The sequence below is a fragment of the Monodelphis domestica genome, chromosome 2, assembly GCF_027887165.1.
Source record: "Monodelphis domestica isolate mMonDom1 chromosome 2, mMonDom1.pri, whole genome shotgun sequence".
In the NCBI taxonomy this organism is placed as follows: Eukaryota; Metazoa; Chordata; class Mammalia; order Didelphimorphia; family Didelphidae; genus Monodelphis; species Monodelphis domestica.
This window is the reverse complement of record NC_077228.1, coordinates 508088606-508111337: the sequence shown is the minus strand read 5'-3', so window position 1 is coordinate 508111337 and position 22732 is coordinate 508088606. Positions and strand designations below refer to the sequence as shown.

At 42.7% G+C, this 22732-nt stretch overlaps 1 protein-coding gene across 5 annotated transcripts in view; it reads right to left on the bottom strand.

Moving 5' to 3' along the window:
* Positions 1-3678: 3678 nt before the first annotated feature.
* Positions 3679-22732, bottom strand: part of TAOK1 (TAO kinase 1) — a 172734-nt gene continuing 153680 nt past the window's right edge. For 4 of the 5 annotated variants that reach the window (XM_056819568.1, XM_056819567.1, XM_007485633.3 and 1 more), the window contains 3 exons: positions 19168-19380; positions 18469-18651; positions 3679-12893 (listed from right to left, as the gene is read on the bottom strand). In XM_056819568.1, the coding sequence (XP_056675546.1) occupies positions 12432-12893; positions 18469-18651; positions 19168-19380 (858 nt within the window). In that variant the 3' untranslated portion in view covers positions 3679-12431. The remainder of the gene's footprint in view (positions 12894-18468; positions 18652-19167; positions 19381-22732) is intronic. The other variant, XM_056819570.1, reaches the window with a different exon arrangement.

Here is a 22732-nt window from a genome sequence, read left to right as displayed (position 1 = left end):
TGGCTGATCTGGACTCGTCTCCTTATCTGGGAGGGAAGTCCCTCCTCAGGATAGAAGACTCAGATCCTAGGAGAATGTTTAGTTTTATAGGAAAGGGCCAAGAAATGGCAAGAACATTCAGCTATGGGTCAGAAGGTCCTTCACTGTTTATTGGCGATGTGACCAAGTCTTAGACCTCGGCTAGTGATCATTTGGGGAGCCCATGTGAGGACAACCTGGGAACACCAAAGGAATTGCCCCTGGGGCTCCCCAGATGGGCAGCTCAGCCAGAGAAGCAGGAAGTGCTTTCAGATATACTTTAGCTAGTGCCAAAGCAGCCAGATGGTACGGAGGATTGAGCGTGAGATTTGGAGTCAGGACATTTGAGTCTGAGTTTGAATCTCGTTTCAAATATTCTTTAGCTGTGACCTTGGGCAAGTCACTTCATCTCTCTGTCTCGGTTTCCTCCATAAAATGGGAATAATCCCACTTACCTGACAGGGTTGTTGTGAGGATCAAATGAGGTAATGTGTGAAGTGCTTTGCAAACTTTAAAGCAAGATAGAGCTGTAATAATAAAATTATCATTATAAGTGAGTGTGGCTTGAATTCTCCATTCTGAAATGGGAAGCCTTCTGCTTTGCAACTATTGTCAGAACCTGGAGGAATTTTAGGAAAATTCTAGATTGCTAAAAGCAATAAGGGGATATGAAGAATTTTCTAGATGGGACTATCGCCTCATGAATAGGGGCAGAACATATGAAAACTATTTAATGGTCATTTTATATTCCAGCCGAGTAGTTGTTGAGAAGACCCGAGTCTGGCAAATTGCTAGCACTTATATAGGATTTTACAAATATTACCTCATTTTATTCTGAAGACATCCCTGGAAGGTAGACGTTATTATTACTCCCATTTTACAGATGAAGAAACTGAGGCAAAGAGATCAAGTGCCTTGCCCAGGGTTACATAGTTAGAAAGCGTCTGAGACTGAATTTGAATTTGTCCTCCCAATTCCAGGCTCAGCATCCTTTCTACATGGTTCCACCTAGCATTCACCCCAAATCCCTGAACTAGCTGTGGACAACAGAAAAAGCTTTTCAGGTCTATTTCTCCTACCTCCTCCTTCCCAGTTTATTGTTTCTGTATTAACCACATGGTTGGGCTGCCTTGAAAGATGTGTCTCTTGGCGACAGTGGGTTATTTCCTTTTTATCTTCTTCCACGATTCTCAGAAACAAAGGCTGGCCACTTATTTCCTGTAGTCATGTGGGTATGGAGCAGAAGGGCCAGACACAGCCATGGGGGGATCCTGCCACCTCCTCCCATGGCCCCAACCTCAAACACTGGCCATTGTTGGTGCTTCGTAGCTCCAGCCATCTCTCTTCACAACCCCAACCTGTTGTGTTTCTGCTTAATCAATAACCAAACCTCTTGCTTCAGCTAACCATCTCCTAGCAGGCTGAAACATTTCCTGACCATCCACGCAGCCTTTCGTTCAGTTCACGGGTCCTTTGCTGCGCTGTCAAGGAGTTTGGTAACTTGGGTTCTGGTTCCTCCAGGCTCTCTGGTGATGCAGTCAAGCAATCCATGTCTTTTCCTCGGGGGCTGTACTGGTCCATGGATTGTCCTCCCCTTAACTGACCTGCTTCTTTCCCCCCACACGTCACCCTGATAAACATCAAGACATCTTTTAGTGCACGTCAGTGGGTATCCGACAACCCAGAATGTGGGGAGACAAACACCCCACATTCCCTAGCAGGCGGCATCTTTAAGAACAAGGCAGGGATCTGAGACTCTTCAGGCTTGGTTTTACCAAGTGGGAAGGAGACACAACTGAGTTCACGTCGCCAAGAACTTGGGTGGGAAATGGTGCTCTCTAACTTGAGGGGCACTCCCACGCTGGTCTATTGAAACCACACTTAGAAGTCGTTTTGGTGAAAGACCAGCTACTTTCAAGGCGAAGATCTAGGATAATTCTGAAGGACTTTGTCATAAGAATGCAACCCAACTCCAGGGAAAGAACTGGTGGAGTTGGAATGCAGATCAAAGCAAACTATCTTCTGTGTTCATTTCTTTATGGTTTTATTTTGGGGTTTTGGTTTTATGTGTGTTCTCTGATAACAATGACCAATACGGAAGTATGTTATGCATCATAATATACAAACTCAGATTGAATTGCTTACCGTCTCCGAGGGGGGAGAGGAAAGGGAAGGAGACAATTTGGATCTTATAATTTTGGAAAATATATGTTGAAAATTGTTATTACATGTAATTGGGAAATAAAATCTTTAGAAAAAATATTGTATTTAAAAAATGTCATTTTATCAAAGGACCCGAGTTTAAATCCTCTTTTCCTTTGTGATACTGGGGAAATGCTATCCCATTTATGTTCCTTGGCTTCCTCATCTGTAAAATGAGAGGGTTGGAGAGATCAACATGGTCTCTTCTAATTCTGAATCTTATTCACACTTTACAAAGCTATGCTGCATGAGGCAGGTATTATTTCCATTTTGTTTTAAGGCAGTCATTGCCTTTATTTAGTTAGTTTTAAACTCTTTCTGCCTTGGTATCAACTTTTTTTAATTTATTTTTTAGGCAAGACTAAAATTTATTGATTTAGAATATTTCCCCATGGTTACATGATTCATATTGTCTCCTTCTCCTCTTTCCTGTCCCCTCCAGAGCTGGCAAGCAATTCCTCTGGGTTTCACATGTCATTGGTCAAGACTTATTTCCATATTATTGATATTTACACTAGAGTGGTCATTTAGTGTCTCCATCCCCAATCATATCCCCATTAACCCATGTGATCAAGCAGTTGTTTTTCTTCTGTTTCTGCTCCCACAGTTCTTCCTCTGGATGTGGATAGCGTTCTTTCTCATGACTTGAGCATGACCCCACATGGAGCCAGGGAGAGCAGGGGGAGGATTTCTTTAGGTTTTTGATTCACCGGGTCAGAGATGGAATGGTAGAGGCCACTTGGAGCCCAGAGACACTAGGTAACTTCCCCAAAGCCACACAGGTAGAGTCGAGGTCTGAATGTGGCTGCTCTGATTTCAGATCGGGCAACTATTGCCACAACCAAGCTGCCCCACTGTCTCTTGCTGCCCTAACCAATACTGAAGACTCTAAAGGTACAGGAGGGCACCTGCGTTCTTCACAATAACCTGAGGAAGATGTGGAAGGTTTTACGGGTAAGGAAGTGAAGCAGAGAAGTGACTTGCCCCATGTCACAAAGTTGTTATGACAGCCAGGACTGGAACCCAAGACACCTCCAAATCCTTCTCCCAACGTCTCTTCTGTATAGTGTGGAAAGAGCTCTGAATTGCAGACTAATTCTGGCTTAGCCATTAACTGGGCATGGGAATCCGGCCCCTTCTGGCTTCCAATCCAGGGGAAAAGTGCAGGCAGGGCTGACATCTGTCTGCATGCTCTGTTATGAAACAGGGCGCAAGAACTCTGGGAGTTGGCTAATCCCTCTACGCCACTCATGACTACAGAGCCCAATGATGGATGGCTAAGATCCACTTAAGACTTGTAAGCTCCAGGCAGGACAAAGAGAGCCCAAGAGGCCACGGGATTGCCTCAGTGAAGCGGGCACACTGGGGAAGGGCCGCTTACTGCAGTCAAGCCACAGAGAACTGACCAGTGAAACGTGACATCTAGAAGTTTGTTTTAAAAAGCTCGTTGAGACCGTGTGTACTAAAATTACTTTATTACAGTTGATTTTTTTTTAACTTTTCCTTTGCTATGATACAAAGGATACTTACAAACAAAATATTACATATGACCTTGTTTTCTCTCATTTCCTGACAACTTGGTAACAGCTTTAAATGCACAATCTATACAATTAATACAGGTTATATATGAACTATAATGTATGCAGAACCAGAAGAATACTGACAATATACTGTACAATAAGCCTCACCAGTTAGTGCTGTGGACCATCTTTACCAAAGAGAAAATGCACACTTGTATCATCCGTACCCACTGGTGCTCAGAGCAAGGGAAGGGCCTCGTTCCCCGATGCAACCCCTGGTGAGCCTTCACTGTGGGCATCCGTTTGGTCTGAAAACTCAGAGGACACAACAAAGGGGGGGCTAAAACCCAAATTTATTAGTATGGCAGCACGTCACACTTTCAACATGATTCTCTCTCACCCTACAGAGCAGTCCTAGTTTCCAGACACCAGAAGTCCTTCGCCCACCACCACCATGTGACAGGCTCAAAGGCTTGGGGACAGGAGAAGATGGAGACTACTTTTAGAAAGACAAGTGATCTAACCAAATTTGGGGTCCTGAGAAAGTCTTAATTTCTCCTCACCACAAGGGACTAGCAAGTCACAAAGGCTTTCTGGATGAAAACCAACTAGACTTAGGTCAGTGATAACGCAGGGCACGTGGTCTTACCCAGATTTCCCATAACTGGTCATCTTTAAATAGTCACAGAAATGACTGGAATATCCTCTGGGCAGTAACATACTCCAAGAAAGAAAAGGCCCCTCGAGCTATTAAAAGTAGTTTCCCTTTAGTGGGTCACCAGAATTGGTCCTGGGCTGTTACATGTGTGCATACAACTCCCAATGGCCTACTCAGAACTGATAAGGTCACAGCTTTTTTTTCCTTTCCTTTATTATTATTATTATTTTTTTTTGTAAAAAGGCAACCGACTGAGCATTTTTTGATGAATGGCAAAATAAGATTTAAAAAAATCTAGCATTTGCACAAATATTGCAAATGGAATAAAATGGCCTTTAAGAATGGAGATGGGGAAAGAGGAAGAAAGAAGTGATAAAAATCCAGGATGGAGAAAAAAATTTTTTTTTCCTTTTTAAAACTTCTATAATACCTGTGCAAAAAAAAAAATCATGCTGGAGATGAAGAGATCAAGGGGAAGTGAATATATTGTATAAAATTAAAAACATAAATAGGCTATCTGGATGATGGGTAGAAGCAGAAACCAATCTGGGTTACAAAAAGGATTATACATTCAAGATGCTCTTAAACCCAGTGGGATAACTTATGTTAAAATTGTGTTAATAGTTATGTTAGAAATCTCAAGTTTGTTTTAAATCTTCACAATACAAGCAAAGCTGTTTTAAAATATACACTATACACATTTCTCATAGTCTCTCCCAGCCTCGTTAATGCACATTATACTATCTTTCTTGTATACAAAAACAAGGGGGTTCTTATAGCTAAACTGCTCAAAGTAACCCAACCATTTTTTACCTAAATGTTTGCCTTAAATTTTAAGTGGGTTATTGACTTCTGAATAATCACATAAATAGGATTTAGCAAAACAAGTGTTAATAAAAACTTCTTAAGCATTTACAATTGATCGAGTTGAAATAGTCGGGGTGAATTATACACGCTATACTGTAAAATGTTACTTATTTACATCAGACCCTCATCCTGTTTTTGTTGGGGTTTTTTTGCTCAAAAAAAAAAAAAAAAGTTGGGAGAATGTCCTTAATTGGATAACCTAGAAGAAAAGGGTCTTCATAAAAGCAAAGTTAGGATGACCACAAAATTCTCTCCTCGTCCAGAAGTCCCTCCTCTTTCCCTCCCCAATTCTGCTATCCCTTCTCTCCATGAAAAATGCTTGCATTTTTAAGTGGGCTCCTATCTCATTTCAAATTTCCAGGGAACTTGGGAAAACTATGCCTCAGATCTACTTCTGTGTTCACCAAAATGCTCTCCTCCTTTGTGTCTCTGTCCAACTTAGTTCCTTCTTGGACGTGTTTTTGGTTGTGAGTGGGAGGAGGCGCACACACACTAAGTTGGCACGACCACCACCTGATATGGAATAGGAAGTTTAACACACTTCCAATTTTGTGGTGGAGGGAAAGGAGGGGGAGGTTCACAGTACATTTGGAATGGGCACTGAAAACAAGCCATCTGATAGTATATCCACACTGATGGAAACCAACATCCAAAACACCACAGGGAAAAGAGAATCCACCTTACTCTTGGGCGGGTGCGATCTGGGCCGATGGGTCCCAGGGACCATCTTAGCCCAGTCAGTTGGCAGCTGCAGCCTTTTGAACTGCACATTTTACTTAAATCCTGTACTGTTTAGTGTATGATGCTCTACAGCTTAGAACATGAGAACGTGTTTCTATTCAATGGATCTCCTCCATGCCTTCAAGTGGCCCCAATCCATCTCTGATTCCAAAGCAAAGATGTTAACTTTTCATCATCTCAATTCCAAATGTGGCTAACCTCAGAGTTGTCAGAGACATGCCAGAGGGGCACGAAAAGCATGCGAACCCAGGCTCATGGAGAGGACAGGCAGTTGTCGTTTTTCCTCTCCTTTCAGTTCATCGGCCTATGAGCCCAGGAGCACCCAAGCTACCTAGTACATGGTGGGGAAGAAGGGCAGAAGGACACAAGTGTTCCAAACAATAGGATCTGCGCGCCAATGGCGAGTTCCACTCATTTCATTTGAAGTTTCAGCTGTAAGGGAGCCCCAGGGACCAAAGCTCCAGACCATAAGGTATCTATTGCCTGCATAATTTATAGGACATTAAAACACTTGCACTTAAAAGACAAAACACTTCTGCAAAAGCCCTACCTCACTCATGATTGAAGATATGGAATCATTACATGAAGGAAAATGACTTTGCTTCAAAAGTGGTTCAACTTGACACACAATTAAGCCTCCCATCCCCCTGCATACAACACTTACGCATTAATTCTAATTGTCACCTAGGATGGTTATAGGGTTAGGTGCTAGGGCCACGATGGGCAATGACAGCAACACCTCTCTAGCTGGCACAGATCTATAAACTTTAGTACAAAAACTCCAAAAGAAAAAAAAATTACAGAAACTAGGTCAATTTGTTACCTACATATTTACAGTTAATTACACGGTTTTCACTCACAATTGCTAAAAGGTCAGCAAAAAAGTCAAACTGTGCAGGTGGAAGTACCCGTACTTTGGAGGGATTGTCGGGCATGAAGATACCCTTTTTATTTGTTCATTCAGAAGTCTCCGCTCATCTCCACCCCTTCCTGGCAAACTACCCAGAGATGATCTGCTTGGCTTGTCCAGTGCACACCCTGCCACTGTCAAAGGGAGGCTTCAGAGAGATCCACATTTTTGTACATATAAATCAAAGTGGGTTGGGGAAGGTACACAGGGAAAGTGTTCTGGAGATTTTGATGTCTGGCAAACAGCTCTCCAATTGACGTGCCTGCCTCTTTGGGAAAGGCAAGCCTTCAGAGACCCACAAGAATTAGATAAGGTGCACATGAGTCTGGTGTCTATTTAGTTCAGATCCATCTTAGGAGTACCATATCAAGCCACAGATACTCTCTGCCAGGTAGGTAAATGGAGGTCTGGGAATCGGTACATTCACTAGAGGGGAAACTGCTCTACACAGCTTTAGTAGACAGTCTGGGAATACTGGGAGTCAGTAGAACATACAAATAAATGAACAACAGGAGGAGTTCTCAGCTTCACCTTCTCTTCTGGACAGTGTTTAACAAGACAACTTCCTTCTTTACAGCATTAACAGCTATAAACAGCCCACAAACATCTTTAAAAACATTTCTAATGTAGCTCTAACTGTAGTGATTTCATAAAAGTGCAGACAACATAACCAGACACAGCAAAATAGACTTCAATCAGTAGTCCTTGCATTCGAGAGGAAGCTCTACTAAGCTCACAGCACATTCTTCTTGAGGATTCAACTGAGGGGGAGGGAAGTTAAGCTTACAGCCCCTCACTACCCAAAGGGAAAGCTTTCAAAACTGAAAGGCAGAGTCTTATTTTGAAATGATAATGCTGTGGACCGTGCCATGCTCTTAGACAAGAGGAAGCCACACCAAAGGGAAACAGATTCTTGGTGGGTGAGAAGCTTGAGGCAAATGGGTGACCTGAGAGTAACACGGTCTGCCACCGCACCACTGCCTAGACCAAGTTCTTCTGACCAGGAGTCCCTCTAACAAATCCAATGTTCCCCACAATCTAGAATTTTCAGAATGCACACCTGCCATTTATCTCTTGTGAGCTGAAGACCAAATATGTGATAGAGATAAAGGGTTACTGCTTGGAAAGTAGCTGGGGAGCGGTACCAGAGTGAACAAGCCTCGGTTACCAGGAAGATCACTAGTAACAGCCAGTTACTTCCCTCCCTCCTGGTGGATGCCTCGTTTCCAGGGCAAAGATCCTGCATCGCTTTGGGCCCTAAGTAAGCATAATGACTTCTTTGCCCGAAAAACCAGGGGGCTTGTGCTAATTGTGCAACATTCCTGTGGTTCTCATGGTCTGTTTCTAGAGGAAGCCCTGCCTGGTCCTTTTCTCTTGAATATTCACTATGCTGGGCTCCATCACTTCCTCATCACTAGGCTGGCTTCTGCCTTAGCATTCTTCTGCTCATTTGCAGCTCAGTCCCATGCTGTTGCTTCACTTTCTCAGCCCCAAGGGACAAGTTTCCCTCCTTCAAGAGCCTGAGGCACTTCTGGATTCAGAGGGCTCAAGTGATCCACATTCACAAAGATGGATCCCCAATAAGTGAAGATGACCACTTTGGGAGGAACCATGCATTCTTGCCTTTACTGAGTTGTAAATACACACACATGCACACACGCACACACACACACACACGTCTATATGTGTGCATGTACATATGTGTATATATACAGATGTATGTGTATATATAAAAAGAACAGGACCCATAAGTGCTCTGATGCAAATGTACAGCACTGTTAAATGTGTGTGTGTCTCTCTATACATATATGTACACACTCATATGTATATACAATATATACATACAAATGATAGAGCTAGCCCAAGAAATGTGCATATTTAACATAGTGTTTTTTTTTTAAAAGCCAGTAGATCATGGTATAATACAATTTATTTCCACTAGTGAATGGCACACATGGAGGAATGCAAAGGAGGTGTTTCAAGTATAATAAAGTTATTTTCACAGGTGAAAATAAATAGTATTATTCCAGTGTCCAACACAATGCATTCTGCAAAGAATTAACACACCAGACATTGGTACTTACATTTACTACTGCAGTATAAGTCTAGAGTGAAAATAGGGTAATTAGAGTCTGCCTTCCAACCTGGCAGAGGCCCCGAGTTCTCATTTTAAGGGAGAAGAGACAGGAAGAATGATGATCTGACTTCTTTAAGACTGTCCTTTGCCCACCAGGCAACTGGCCTGGCTTCTCCAGTGGCCGGGGCATCACAGAATCTCAGAGCTGGAAAAGACCTTAGAGGGCACAGGAAAACCAAAGCCCCAGGAGATTAGGAGATTGGTCACGTCCTCCATAGTTACAAGTGGGAGGGCCCTGGTCATCAGGCTTCTCAGCCTGCACTTTTCCACGGTAGTACCCCAAAGACAAACACTGTGATAGTCACTAATCAGCAAGTAAGGAGGATATGCTATCAAATACAAGTTGGGGCTGTTTTAACTCTGGGGGGAGCTAATTGTGTAGAATGGTAGGGGAAGGGGAATTAGAAGATTTAACGGTCTAGTGACTCAATGTGAACAAAAAAAGGAGTAAGACAGAAAACCTAGGCCATTTCTACTACCAGAGGCTCTAGACACTAGATACAGCACTTGTAAATTTCTGGTAGACTTTTGACAACTTCCTCATCATTTCTAGGTTGCATGTTTTCCCTAAACACACATAAGAAGTAGCCACAGCATGCACCAGAACTTAAGGAGAGGTAGTATATAATCTGATTACAGGTTGGCATTTGCAAACTGATTCAGAAAGTGCTTGCCTCACTCAAAACCATCCAAGTTTCCTGCTTATAAATTTTATGTTGGGGTGATTCCCATCATGGAGAAGATTTTGCAGAAGATTTATACATACCTACATACATACATACATACACACATGCATACATACACACACATCAATTAAAATCTGAATCAGTTTTTGCAAACTATCTGTTTTAATTAAAATATTAATCTAATGGAATAATCCAGCATGACAACACATAAAGCTGGACCCACACAATCAAACTGGCTACAAAGCCCTATTGAAGAAGACCTCTGGGGTCAGTGTTGCAAGTAGAAAGGTACCCAGCCTTGGAGAGAACACTAGGGAAGAAAGTGAGTTTGACTATGCCAGAGGCTCTTTTCACCCAAATCTACAATAGGGAGAGAATAAGTAACTTTAGCTCAAAATGGATCACTGTGCAATCGGGGGACTTAAGTCGTTTGGCATTGGTTAACCTCAACTGATTTTATGCCCATTAGGGACTCATGCACAAAACTTCTGGCTGCTACCACCATGTTACATTCCAGTGGGTATGTGAGACATCCCAATGCAAGTGTAAACCTCTCAAACTAGGAAAACACCATCCAAAGTCATTTTCAGGAAGCACCTGAATTAGGTTTTACTGCAAAAAACTGGCTAACAAACTACAAGTCTACTTAATAGGCAGGTATGACAAGTAGCTGCAACATTTATCTTTGGCCCTGGGAAGGGCTGCAATGAGAGGAACATTTCTAACAGGATCACTGGCCAACTTTCACGAATGTGCCTTTCACCTTCTGTGGCAAGGGCTTCCAAATGATATAGGCAAAAATAAATTTTTTTCCATTTGATTTTATTAAATTACCTAATATTCTTTGAGAGGGGAAGATTTGTGCGAAACTGTGCACTTAGCAAATGAATTTGGTGGGGATGGAGAGGTGTGCCACTGACAGGGATATTGAGAGAGGAGGACCTTGAAGCCCTATGAATCTCTTAAAGAAGTTCTAGAGTTAGCAGCTAGGGTTTTCTTCAAGACAAACAAAGAAGGGGAAGAAAAAATAAATTACAAGAAACTCCGATCACTGGAAAGAACATTCACCTCAAGCCAAACTCAACCAACCTGCTTTACCTCAAGGATACCCCAGTACCCACATTGCCAATTGACACAGATTAGAGTACTAAGAAATTCCTGCCTCAGCCTTAAAGGTTGATCCTTCATCATAAAAATGAAAACAAATAGAAGAAATAAAAATAGAAAACCCAACAAAACAGATTTTGTCAACAGACTCCCTGACCAGTATGATTTCTTATAAAATTCTTGCCAAACTTCCTAGCTCCCTTTCAGTAGTACTGTTGACACAAGAATATCGAGACTTCTGGAAGTGGTGTCTCCTATCTAGGGGAGGGGGGCATTAACCTGCTACCAAAAGATCACAAAGACTCAATGGTTGGGAAAGCTGGAGAGCAGTGCAGCAATGAAAATGGCCATGGAAAAGAGCAGGAAGGGGGGGGGGGCTGCCTTGTGTGGCCCCATCTATAGTGCTGATGGGGGTTAGTCAGCAGCTGGTAAAAGGCGTTGGCTCAGCGACTCCTGGTACACTCTGTATGGCAACTAGACACCGAAACAATTGGCTACACTATATGTAAACAGGACATTGCAACAAGCCAAAAGGGGGAATCACATCTGTGTATGTGTAGTGTGAGGGGAATCAAACAGGCAGCAGTTCACAAACATGGCAGTCCTCAACTACATCTGGCCTTGGGCATGTCTTGGCTATATGTCTTTTGTTTTCAGGGAGGGAGCCTGATAATCAGCTGGGCCTCAGCTAAAATGAGGAAGGGGTCACAGGGAAGAGCTGCACATGTGCAGGATTTGCAGTCTTTACCTCTCCCCATTAGTGCTGGAAAACCACAGCATATACTTGAAGAGGAGTAAAGATGCCCCAATGAAGTTTCTTGACTTTCTGGCCCTTCCCTTCAGAGGACCCAGAATTAGATGACACAACTGCCTCATAACTGAAACAAAGACCTCTCCTCTGGACGTTGGACACAGAGCACACCTGGAGGGCCTGGACTGCTAACAAGCCCATGCAGCTCTCCCCCCCAAAATAAATAAGTAAAAACCAGGCAAGCCTGTTTCTGACCCTGGAGGTGGGCAGCTCCCTGGAAACCTTTGGTGTTTCTGGATTTGCCCCCCCTTCCCTATCCTACTCTGGGGATGCTGAGAGGGCAGGTTAATTAAACCAGAATTGGAACCTAGGGAGGGAATGGAGATCTGCTCACATGCTATTCTAGTTTAGTACATACCCGCGCTACCTGCCACGAGCAGCTCCCAAGAATCATGGGGTACCAGGAAAGCTCCATCCACACCTTTCATTAAGCCTCTGAGGATAGAGGCACCCAGGAAGTGGTGATGCAAGCCCATTTGGACTGCATTCAGAAGATGCTCCTTTCTGGCTAATGCAGAGGGGTTTTCTATCCATCCTCTGCCCGCAGTTCCTCCCACAAAGTAAAAAACAAAACAAAACAAAAACCACAGCCAGCAGCCAAATACGATGACATCCCATTAGTGAACCCAGAGCAGAACGCTTTTCAAAATGAACCCGATATTCCGTGTGCACCGCAGCACCCCCGGGACACGGCTGTGGGGATGATGTCTGTAGGCGGCAGGTGCTTTTGGCAGACAGCTCCAGTGGAATTGCCACGCACAATTATTGTTGGAGTTATGTATAAGACATGTGTGAACCATTGGATATTTGTGAAGTAACACTTGTGCTCCTGCTCATGCCCTGCTCTGTCCGTCCCCCAGAAGCCGTCCGCCTCAGAGCCTGGGGGCTGTTGCGGACTCCCATGCCGCTGCCTCGAGGCACCCCTTGCATTGGCCCTGAGGGATGACCCCATGGCTGGGGTCCACCTTGCATTGGATGGCCCCAAGCTTGAGGTGGGCCACCCATGGGATGACCCCAGTGAGGGCCAGGCCCTGCAGTGGGATTGTGGGACCAACCAGAAGCTCCGGGGTAGCTGTGGCTGAATGCCTCGGGGGAGAGATTGGAAAGGACCATATTACTAAAACCTAGCCTCATGCTCTCAGAGTCAAAAGCTTCAATTTCTCTGGCTTGACGCTCTAGCAGGCTTCGTATTCGTTCTGTGCGTTCATTCTGCAAGGCCAACATTTCTTCTTCAATCTGAGATGAAAAGGAGGGAAAAAGCAACTTTTAGAGACCAAATACTAACAAACTCTCCTTTTATCTTCCACAGGAAGTCTCCGCTTTCCTTCCTTTGGAGCCTTCTTAATCTTCCTTACAACTGCTTTACCCTTTTTCTTCCTAGCTCTGCTTATGGAAAGGCTTTTTATCCCTTTCAAATGCCATTTATTCCTTGCAGTAACTGACTCTTCCAGACACCTTCATTTTCTGAAGCTTCATAGTAATTAATTCTGCTCTTACAGTCCATTCCGACTGGTACCATTATTTGTGTGGACTTCTTTTTTCTCCTACTAGACCCTAATAATTAGGCTCCAAGGGTAGAGATTACAGTTTATTTATTTCTGTATATGTCCCAGGACCTGGAGAAGGGTCCTATACATATAAAGCTACAAAGAATGTTAGATGAATTCAATTAAATAAAGAGAAGGCAGTCCCCTAGCTTTGAAACAGAATTATAATATATTAACTACAACTTTTTGGAAACAAATTCAAAAGCAAAACCCATACCACATAATAATACCACATATTATGTAAAATAATAATAATCACCATTTCCCAAATGTTCAAAATGATATTTTTTAAAAACGAAATTAAAACTAAATTAAATTTCAAAAGTTCAAGTTTTATCAGGATTAAGCTACCAATGATAGCTGCCCATGGCTGCTCCCCTCTGTCACACAAAGACATGGCATAGACACTGAAGCAGTTTGCTCCCAAATCTTACCCAATATTTCTGCTCCATATATTTTATTTTACTTTTCACTATTACTAGTCATTTTATTTTTATATTAAAAGTCAAATTCAGGGGACTTCTAGAAGTCAAATTAAGTTAGAAACCTAAGAGTTGAAGAGCTAGATGTGGAATTAAAGCACAGTTTCACTAGGTAAAAAAGCTCTATAAACCAATAAATAGTGATGTCTAAGCCAGCATCACAGTACAGAAAGAAAAGTCCCAGATCTGCTGCCTACAACCCTTTGACCCTGGAAAAGTCACTTCATTCTTTCTGGCTTTGGACACAGCTAATTCAGGGATGTATTCCACCCAACCATACAGATGTGTAAGGGACTTTGTTTCTCTTGCCTTCTCAATAAGTAGGGCAGGGGGAAGGAGAGAATATAGAACTGAAAAATAAAAGATAGAATTTAAAAAGAAAGAAAAGTCACTTCCTGTCTCTGAGTCTCTCTTTCCTCGTCTACCAGGGGAGGTGACTGGCTCTGGCAATCCCTAAAGTATCTTTGAACTCTTAATACTGATTCCATGATGGATCCCAGGGAGCATTACCTTCCTTTCTTTTAACTCCAGCTAACATAACCACTCAAGAATTTCTTCACTGAAAAATAGTAATTTACTTTTTTTCATTACTCTTTTTCTAACTTCCTGTACCTACAAAGCTTCCTTGATATTACTATTACAGCTATAACCCTAAACACACTATCTCCAGCCCAAGCCAAAAGCAGACAAAGGAACTTCCTATGTAGTTCTGCTCAAGGTATGGCCATCAGTCACCCAATTTTAATTTGATTAAATAGAAGGAAGAATATTTAGCTTGAAAATAAGGGCCTCTTTTTGATAAGATACTGAAATGATGGCATCAACTCCAATTCACACTTATATACCAAAACAGTCTGAGAGGACCCAAGTGTATAGTACAAATCATTTAACTGTTCATTGATTCTTCAAGACACTGTGAAGTAGAATAATTTAGGCCTCTGATATTACCATGAGGTTCATAATGAAGTATAAATGGTATCATCACAAAGCAACAAATGCTGGAGCAATTATATGTGGGCTATCAACTTGTCAGTGGGGCTTTATTAAAGTACCCATGTGCCAGGCACTGTTCTAGGTGCTGGGAACACAGAGACCCAAATCATTTCACCTTTGTAATGTCACCTCTTCTCTGACACTGCTACTACCCCCCTTTGGTGGTCTTCCTAGAATAGGTCCGAGCATGTCCTCTCCAATGCTTAAACTCAAAGAGCTTGCTTCTGTTTGCTGTGTAATAGACCACAAGCATCAATATGTATGTATGTAAAAGAGGCAGTTAGGTAGCACAGTGGATAGAGTGCCAGGCCCAGAATCAGGAAGTTCAAACATGACCTCAGAAACTTCCTAGCTGGATGACCCTGGGCAAATCATTTAACCCTGATTGTCTAGCCCTTGCCCTTCTTCCGTCTTAGAATTGTTAATAAGAGAAGGTAGGGATTTTAAAGTATATAAATATAAATCAGATTTTTGGAGGAAGGAACAAGCAGTAAGGGAGAAAGAGAAAGTTGTATACTGTTGTATACAGTCACACATGAGCCAGGCTCTAAGGGGCAGGAGGGAAGGCCTTCTAAGCATTGTAGATAGCCAGTGCTGGGCACAGACCTGGGAGAGAAGAGGACTGTGTGTGTGGAGCTTCAGGGAGGCCAGTGTGTCAGAGCTGTCAGTGGGCTGAGGGGAGGCTGGAAAAAAAGGTAGTGGTGCTCTCAAAGCGCAGTTAGGCCCTACAAACTCATTCTTGTTAGTCACTAAACATCTTAATTCTCCTTCTGTGATGGCTGGAGGACAATGTGGTCTCTTTAGAGAGGACTGACAGAGAAGTAAGCTTCTGGCCTCTTGGCAGCTCTTAGGTACATAAATATACATTATTGTATATTTCCAGCTGCAGCCAATGAATTGATTTATCCTGATTCATTCTCCTACTGTGGGGACAGCCTTGCTGAAAAGTGACAGTGATGGCAAAGAAGCACGACAGAGTCATGAAAGGCACTGATCAATTCATCAAGCCCAAACAAAGCCATGTGGATAGGCATTATAGGTACTATACATAATCACTTCTTTGAAATTATTCTTAGGTTGATGAGAATGATTTTATCAGAAAGTAACAAAATAGGTCATGACAGTAGGAAAGCCACTAGGAATTGGAAATTGGATACTTCTTCTCAGGAAGTGCCAATCATTCTGAATGTATGCCAGCTCTAAAGAGAAGTGAACAAGACTTCCAGGTGGAAGGTCTCTGGAGAGTCAGGATACTAAGAACACAGGATGCTTACTTTTACTTAAAAGTCACCCAAATTGACACTATTTTGGAGAAGAGCACAACAAAGCTTACTGGTCCTTTAAAAGGAGGGCTACTTTGAGAATGGGCTAAGTAAGCAATTCAAGATTCTTCACATTCTTGAGCATGTAGGTGCAAGATGTATCTTAAGTGAAGCCTGAGAAAAATTAAAATATGAACTCACATGGGAACTTATATAGTTCATTTGCTTGGTGTTGGTCTGCGAAAACTTAAATTAGGTTTAAAGCAATTCCATGTCACAAATAATTATCTATTTGGAAACAACTAATATCCATCTTTGTTGGGTCACTGTTTCCCCCCACTTCTGGGAGAATATTCTTCATTGGTAAACACATCATGAAAGAGTTTAATACATATTGCCTTGGTTTTTTTCAGCTAAAATTTATTGTCATCAGGTTACTATGTTAACAATTTTGTCACACAATTATGTAATTGTGTGATGATCCTACTATGTCATTACAAGATGAAAATACAGAAACTCTTTTCAGAAAACTAAGTAGCACTTAGAAACAAGTGCTTCTATAACACCTGACATGTTTATTATACGGGCTGATCTTCATCTGGGCCTTCATTCCAAGAGGCCATATGTAACATGACATAAGAATGCAGAATTCCAATTCAACAACATTATCCCACAAAACAGAGATGCTAATTAGATAAGGAAGCTATAGAGAGCCACTAGATGGTGCTGAAATGCAAATGTGAAAGCACTACTCCAATGTTTCTTCCTGATCTTGCTGCAAAATTGGCTAATTATTTGGGGAGAAGAGCTGGGAAGTGAGGAAGGTTTCCCTTTCATTCATTTTTCCTGAGTGCAAAGACAATTTTATACTGAGATTTTAGAATCTATGCTGAGTCTAAAAGCTAAGTCCACCAACCAGACTGATCTGTTTGTAAGCAGGGCTTCATTTTTTATTTTTATTTTTAAAAAGGATCTGCATTTGACATTGGCTTTACTATACTGAATAGGAAAAAAAATTCAGAGAAATGGCCTTTTGGAGCAAATGTTAATTGATAAGTCAGCTGTGTCAAGTGCTGAGTTACAAAAAATAAATTATTAAATTAAATAGTATTAAATAATAATATTATTTTTAAAAAGTTAGATGTGTCTTAATCAAGCATTTTGTCTTTACTCCATCAGCTCCAGGAGGAAATGTGAGGAGAGAACACACTACACTATACAGAAAGCAGTGAGGGCAGTGGAGTATGACAAGAACGAAGGGAACTTGTCAAATGGAGGCTATATGTTGACAATGAGTAAAAGGTGGAAACTTGACACAATGAAGGCTGCAAGGAAGTTTCCATATCCCAGTATATGGCAGAAGCACAATGATGCAAGATAGCCTACAAGGTCCTCCTAAGGGGAAGCAGAATGCTAAAAAAATGTGGGAGTAGAAACACTGGAGAAAAACAACTGTTTGATCACATGAGTTGTGGGGGGGGGTCCCCAAACTATGGCCCTCAGGCCACATGCGGCCCCCTGAGGCCATGTATCTGGTTCCCACTGCCCTTCCGGAAGGGGCACCTCTTTCATTGGTGGTCAGTCAGAGGAGCACTGTATGTGGTGTCATCGCAAAGCAAGGTGTCACTCACATACAGTTCTACTTCTGGTGACATAATCCATTGTGTGGCGCCTTGTTCTGAGGGTAACTGAACAAGAATGAGGCGCCCACACAAAGGATTACGTGGATGCACAATGGAAGACATCAGCATGGTGAGTGGCGATCTGAGGGAAGGGACTCCGCAATGTGTATACTGCTTCCTGGTATAGTGGTGGTGGTGATGGGCCTGTGCAAGGTGTGACAGGCTCATCACAGCCAGTGCTATAGCCTCTGCAATCCCAGACAGTGGTATACAGTGTCACAGGCCCAGCACTGCCTCCAGTACTTATACAGGCTTTGGATTGTGGTGATCTGGCCCTCCAATAATCCAGTAATCACTAGGAATCTGTCCAGGGGTTGAGACAGGCAATGAGAAAAAGGCACATGCTCCTGCCCATCCCAGTCAAATGGTTTGGTCTCTTCCTTTCTTTACCAGAGAAGTTGTCCTAATCCGTAGTGAGGTCCACAAGGTGGGGGGAAGAGCAAGGCCCCTAGCACTGTCTCAGTCTTAGGGACCCTCTTTCCCTGAATTCCAAACCTTCCATAATGGCACTTAAGGCTATGAGGTTGTCACTCAGCTGACATCACCAGCATGACTTTATTACAAGATGATAACAAAAGAAATTCTCTCAGGGGCAGCTGACTGACTCAGTGGATTGAGAGCCAGGCCTGGAGATGGGGGGTCCCCAGTTCAAATTTGGCCCCAGACCCTTTCTAGCTGGGAGACTCTGGGCAGGTCACATCACCCCCATTATCCAGTCCTTATCACTCTTCTGCCTTAAAACTGATGCCAAGATGGAAAATGAGGGTCATTTAAAAAACAAACAAGCTTGCCTCTAAGACAAAGTTTAGAAAGCAGCCAGCTATGGCACTGTTAGACACACATACCTTCTGTTCTAGGAGGGCCCTGCGGAGGGAGACTCTCTGCTCTAGCTCCCGAAGCTCCCGGTCATGCTGGGCCTCTGCTTGCATCTTGATTTTGCTTTGATATGCATTGAGCAGCTCCAGTTCCTGCTGCAGCTGCATCTTTAAGACCTGGCATTCTGCTTCTTGGGCCTCATCCAAACGCAGCTGAGTGGGAAGAAAAGAAGCCAGACTTACACGGAGGGCATGGCCCTGGCAATCCACTTGAGGGTGGGGAGAGAAAAGGAAAGGAAGGCTACCCTTCTTTAATCTTGATAGCCTGCACAGTGCTGAAGGAATTGGCAATTGGACTAAATGATGCAAGCCTCTTTATTTTGTACTTACCAAAGAGAGAGAACAGAAAAGTAGCACCCCATTCAAACAGGAAAATAGGGAGAGCTCTCGCACAATACTGCTCATTGGCTCACTGAGGGGCCCCACTAAAACTACTGACCTTCAGCAACTAGAAGGGGGACAGTCCCAGCAAAGCTCTGAGTATGACTATTTCTATGCTGACTCATTCCCCATCTCCTACATGGCAGTGCCTGAAGAATAGCCACTCTCCCTCTTGCCCAGTCTAGAGCAGGAGGCCCTTGGTCTTTTATGACTATTCTGGCTCTCCTCAGCTCACGTTCCTGGTGGAGAGGAAAGGCAGAGCCCACTCTGCAGTCAAGGCACACTCACAGCTTGAGTGGAGAGCATCTCGTTAATGCTGTGATCATACTGCTCAGCCAGGATGGCCAGTTTCCGTGTCTGCTCCTCCTTAAGTCGCTTGAGAACTGCTTTGTGCTCGCTCTTTGGTGTGGTCTCCAACAGGTGGTTCCTCAAGGCTTTGTACTGTCTGGTCTGGATCTTGCAGGTATCTTGAAACTGCTTTTTGATTTGCAATTCTTTAGACTTAGAGAAGAGAGAAAGGATCCATTGGTTAGAAGGCTTTCAAGTTACTCTTATCTTGAGAATGGGAGATTTCAAGATGCTTGAAGATGAGACCAAAGGAAAGGAATGGGAAAGTGCAAGGAATAGACACAAAGACCAGGGGGATCCAAGGCTGTAGCTGCTTTCACTTGACATTTAGAACACTGGCATTTTGATAAGAAAAGCACCAACTTAAACCTTTTTTGAGATCCAAAGATCCCACTGATGACCTGGATTTCAACAGTAAAGATTTCTTTCCTGGTCAATGTTGTCATGATCTCAGGGAGTCATTAAATGTACTCAAGATTGGCATGATAACCCTAGTGATGCATACACACCGAGGGACAAATTCAATGGACCTTTATGAATTAGAATGTGGTGAACAGAAGCTGTCTGTGAGATGGATGTACAAAAGGAGATCATGCCAGCAGCAATTTTAGACTTGTCTCTGCTGTAGGATGCTCAGTCCTGGCTTTCCTTTGATGTTAGGTAGAGCCTCAGTTCTAGTTATGTGATTGGTCACTTGTCCATAATAAGACAGCTGCAGCACAGAAGTTCTTCCTACTAGGCTAATACTACTACTGATGTTCCCCTTCAAGGGAGTAATCTGAGTAAAATGATCCCTTGGAAATGGTTTACTCTTTGATACCACAAGCAAAAACAACAAAAAAGTGTTGGTGGGAGAGCTAAGTGGTTCAGTGCATGGAGAGCCAGGCCTGGAAAAGGGAGGACCTGGGTTCAAATACAATCTCAGACACTTCCTAGCTGTGTGACCCTGGACAAGTCACTTAACCCCAAACTGCCTAGCTCTTATAGTTCTTCTGCCTTGGAACCAATACTTAGTATCAATTCTAAGTCAGAGGGCAAAGGTTTATTAATGAATTAATTAATTAAATGAAAGGTATTGGTGACTGCCTCTTTCTCAGAATCCCTTCTCCTACAAGCATTGTAGGGAATACTCCTGCGAGCAATTCCTGTTTTAGCTAGCTCATCTCACACTATATCTCCTGCCTCCTGACCAGACTCCCTTTGCTTGCTCCTGTTTGCTGCAAAGTAGGTCTCCTTGGGGACTTATAGGACACAAAGAAGGCCTGACTAATCTAATCACCTACTTTTGTCAATGGACTGATGTCAACATTGATACTCTGTCTGGATTCATTCTCAAGGATTAATTAACAAACTACAAACCTCCTCAAACTATTTTTATCCCAGGGATTATGAACACCTAGCTACAGAAACCCACTCCAAATGCCACTTCCTTCCATCTAGTTCAATTTCTTCCTACCCCTCCCAATCCAATCCCAGATCTGCCAATGCATTTGTACTCTCTGGAACGCCTACTGTCACTTACACTTCTTCCATCTTATATCTTTTCTTTTTTCACTTCATCCATCTTCTGTCACTTAGACCTGGCTCCTTCAGTAACAAAAATCTTATCATTTCCCAATTAGCTCTGCTCCTGGACTTTATGATCACTAGAAACATCTTTCTGCAAGATAAATCATTTTGAAAACTCCTGTCCCTGACTGGAAAGGGTGGTGGTGGTGATGGACACTGGTAAGCTCCTCCCAGATCCTCTACCATTTAATACCTCATCACTTCCAACCTGGTTGCAGAATTTTATCATGCCCTCCAACACTGGGCACACCTATCTGTCCATCCCCAGACTTTTAGGCTTCTCTTTTATACATTGCATTATACCTTTTTTTTTGGTAACCCAGAGCTTTAATACAGTGCCTGGCACACAGGAAGTGCTTACTCCAGGTTAACTGATCCTGACTTTTTCCCCTTAAATATTTCCCTTTTTCCACATCTTCCATCTTCTGGTTTTGAAATACGGCTCCCTCTTGATCAAACAGCGAGTCTCTTTGGCTATCTTTTCCAGTACTTCTGATTCTCTGTTGGGGTGGAGAAATTAGAATCTTCCTTGCTTCTCATTGCCACCATCACTCTGGAGTCTCCCTTTCTTTTTTTTTTTTTAAATATATTTTATTTGATCATTTCCAAGCATTATTCGTTAAAGACATAGATCATTTTCTTTTCCTCCCCCCCACCCCCCATAGCCGACGCGTAAGTCCACTGTCTCCCTTTCTTTTATAGTGATGCTCTTCAAATTTATCACCTAATTGAGATCCTGGTGGCCATTATCCACTGACTTGTGGGACATATGCCTTCTTTCCTTATTAAATTCTGCGCCTGACTCATAATCGTTTTCCACCTCAACTCCTGCCCCCATTCTAAAGGATTTTCACTTTCCAGTTAACTTGGTCCATTAAATTTCCATGATGTGGTCCTCCATTTCACCTCAGTGACATATCAGGATGGTCATACCCTGGATACCCTATTACTTCACAAACTCTAAAATTCTGGTTATCTCATTAGAATATTTTATTATTCTACCTTTCCCTAACTCTGTTCTTTATCCCTACTGTGACGTCCATTTCTTCTACCTCTCAGTTATTTCCTAGGTCACTAACCCTACTACACTGTCTTTATTACCCTATTTCAACCCAATGGTGAATCAGTCTAATTCTACACTTGGATCCCTTGTCCCCTTTCCTATCTTCCAATCCTACTTTGTCTGACTCTAATACTGGATTACTCTAACTATTTCATTACTCTTTATGTGCTAATGAATGAAGCTGGAGAAAAATCTTAAAAAACTATCTGACTGGGTTAAGGTAAGTTCAAATCTTTTATTCTATCACTTGCCAAAATGGCTATTCTAAATCCTTTCATTCATTCTCAAGCATCAGTGTCCCATAGCATCCTCTTTCCCAGTGTTTCATACTTCGTCTCCCTGCCCTGTCCTCACTAAAACTGAGGCTATTCGGTGAGAGATCCCATCTTGTCTCATATCAAGCAGTTATCTTCCCACACTATTCTCTCTCATCTTCTCCAGAAAATTGTCCCCACACTATCAACTTCACTCTTCTCTACCCCCATGCCTTCTCCATCCTCAAAAAAGCCTCATTTGATCTGTCCATGCCCACTAGGGCTTCTCCTCCCCTTCTCAGCTTAACTCTTTGAGAAAGCTGCTTATGTTCAGCACTTCCAGTTCCTCTCATCCCACTTACTGCAAAACTTTCCATCGGGCTTCCAACCTCACCATTTAACTAAAATCACTCTCTTCAAAGTTACCAACGATCTCATGATTGTCAAAACTAAGAATCTTAGGGGGCAGCTGGGTGGCTCAGTGGATTGAGAGCCATAGAACCCGTTCCTTAACTTCTTTCAAGATTTAGGTCAAATCTCAACTTTAGCAGGACAGTTTTTCTAGTCCCTCTTGCTAATGTTGTCCTTCTGAAATTACATTCCACCCATAATGCATACT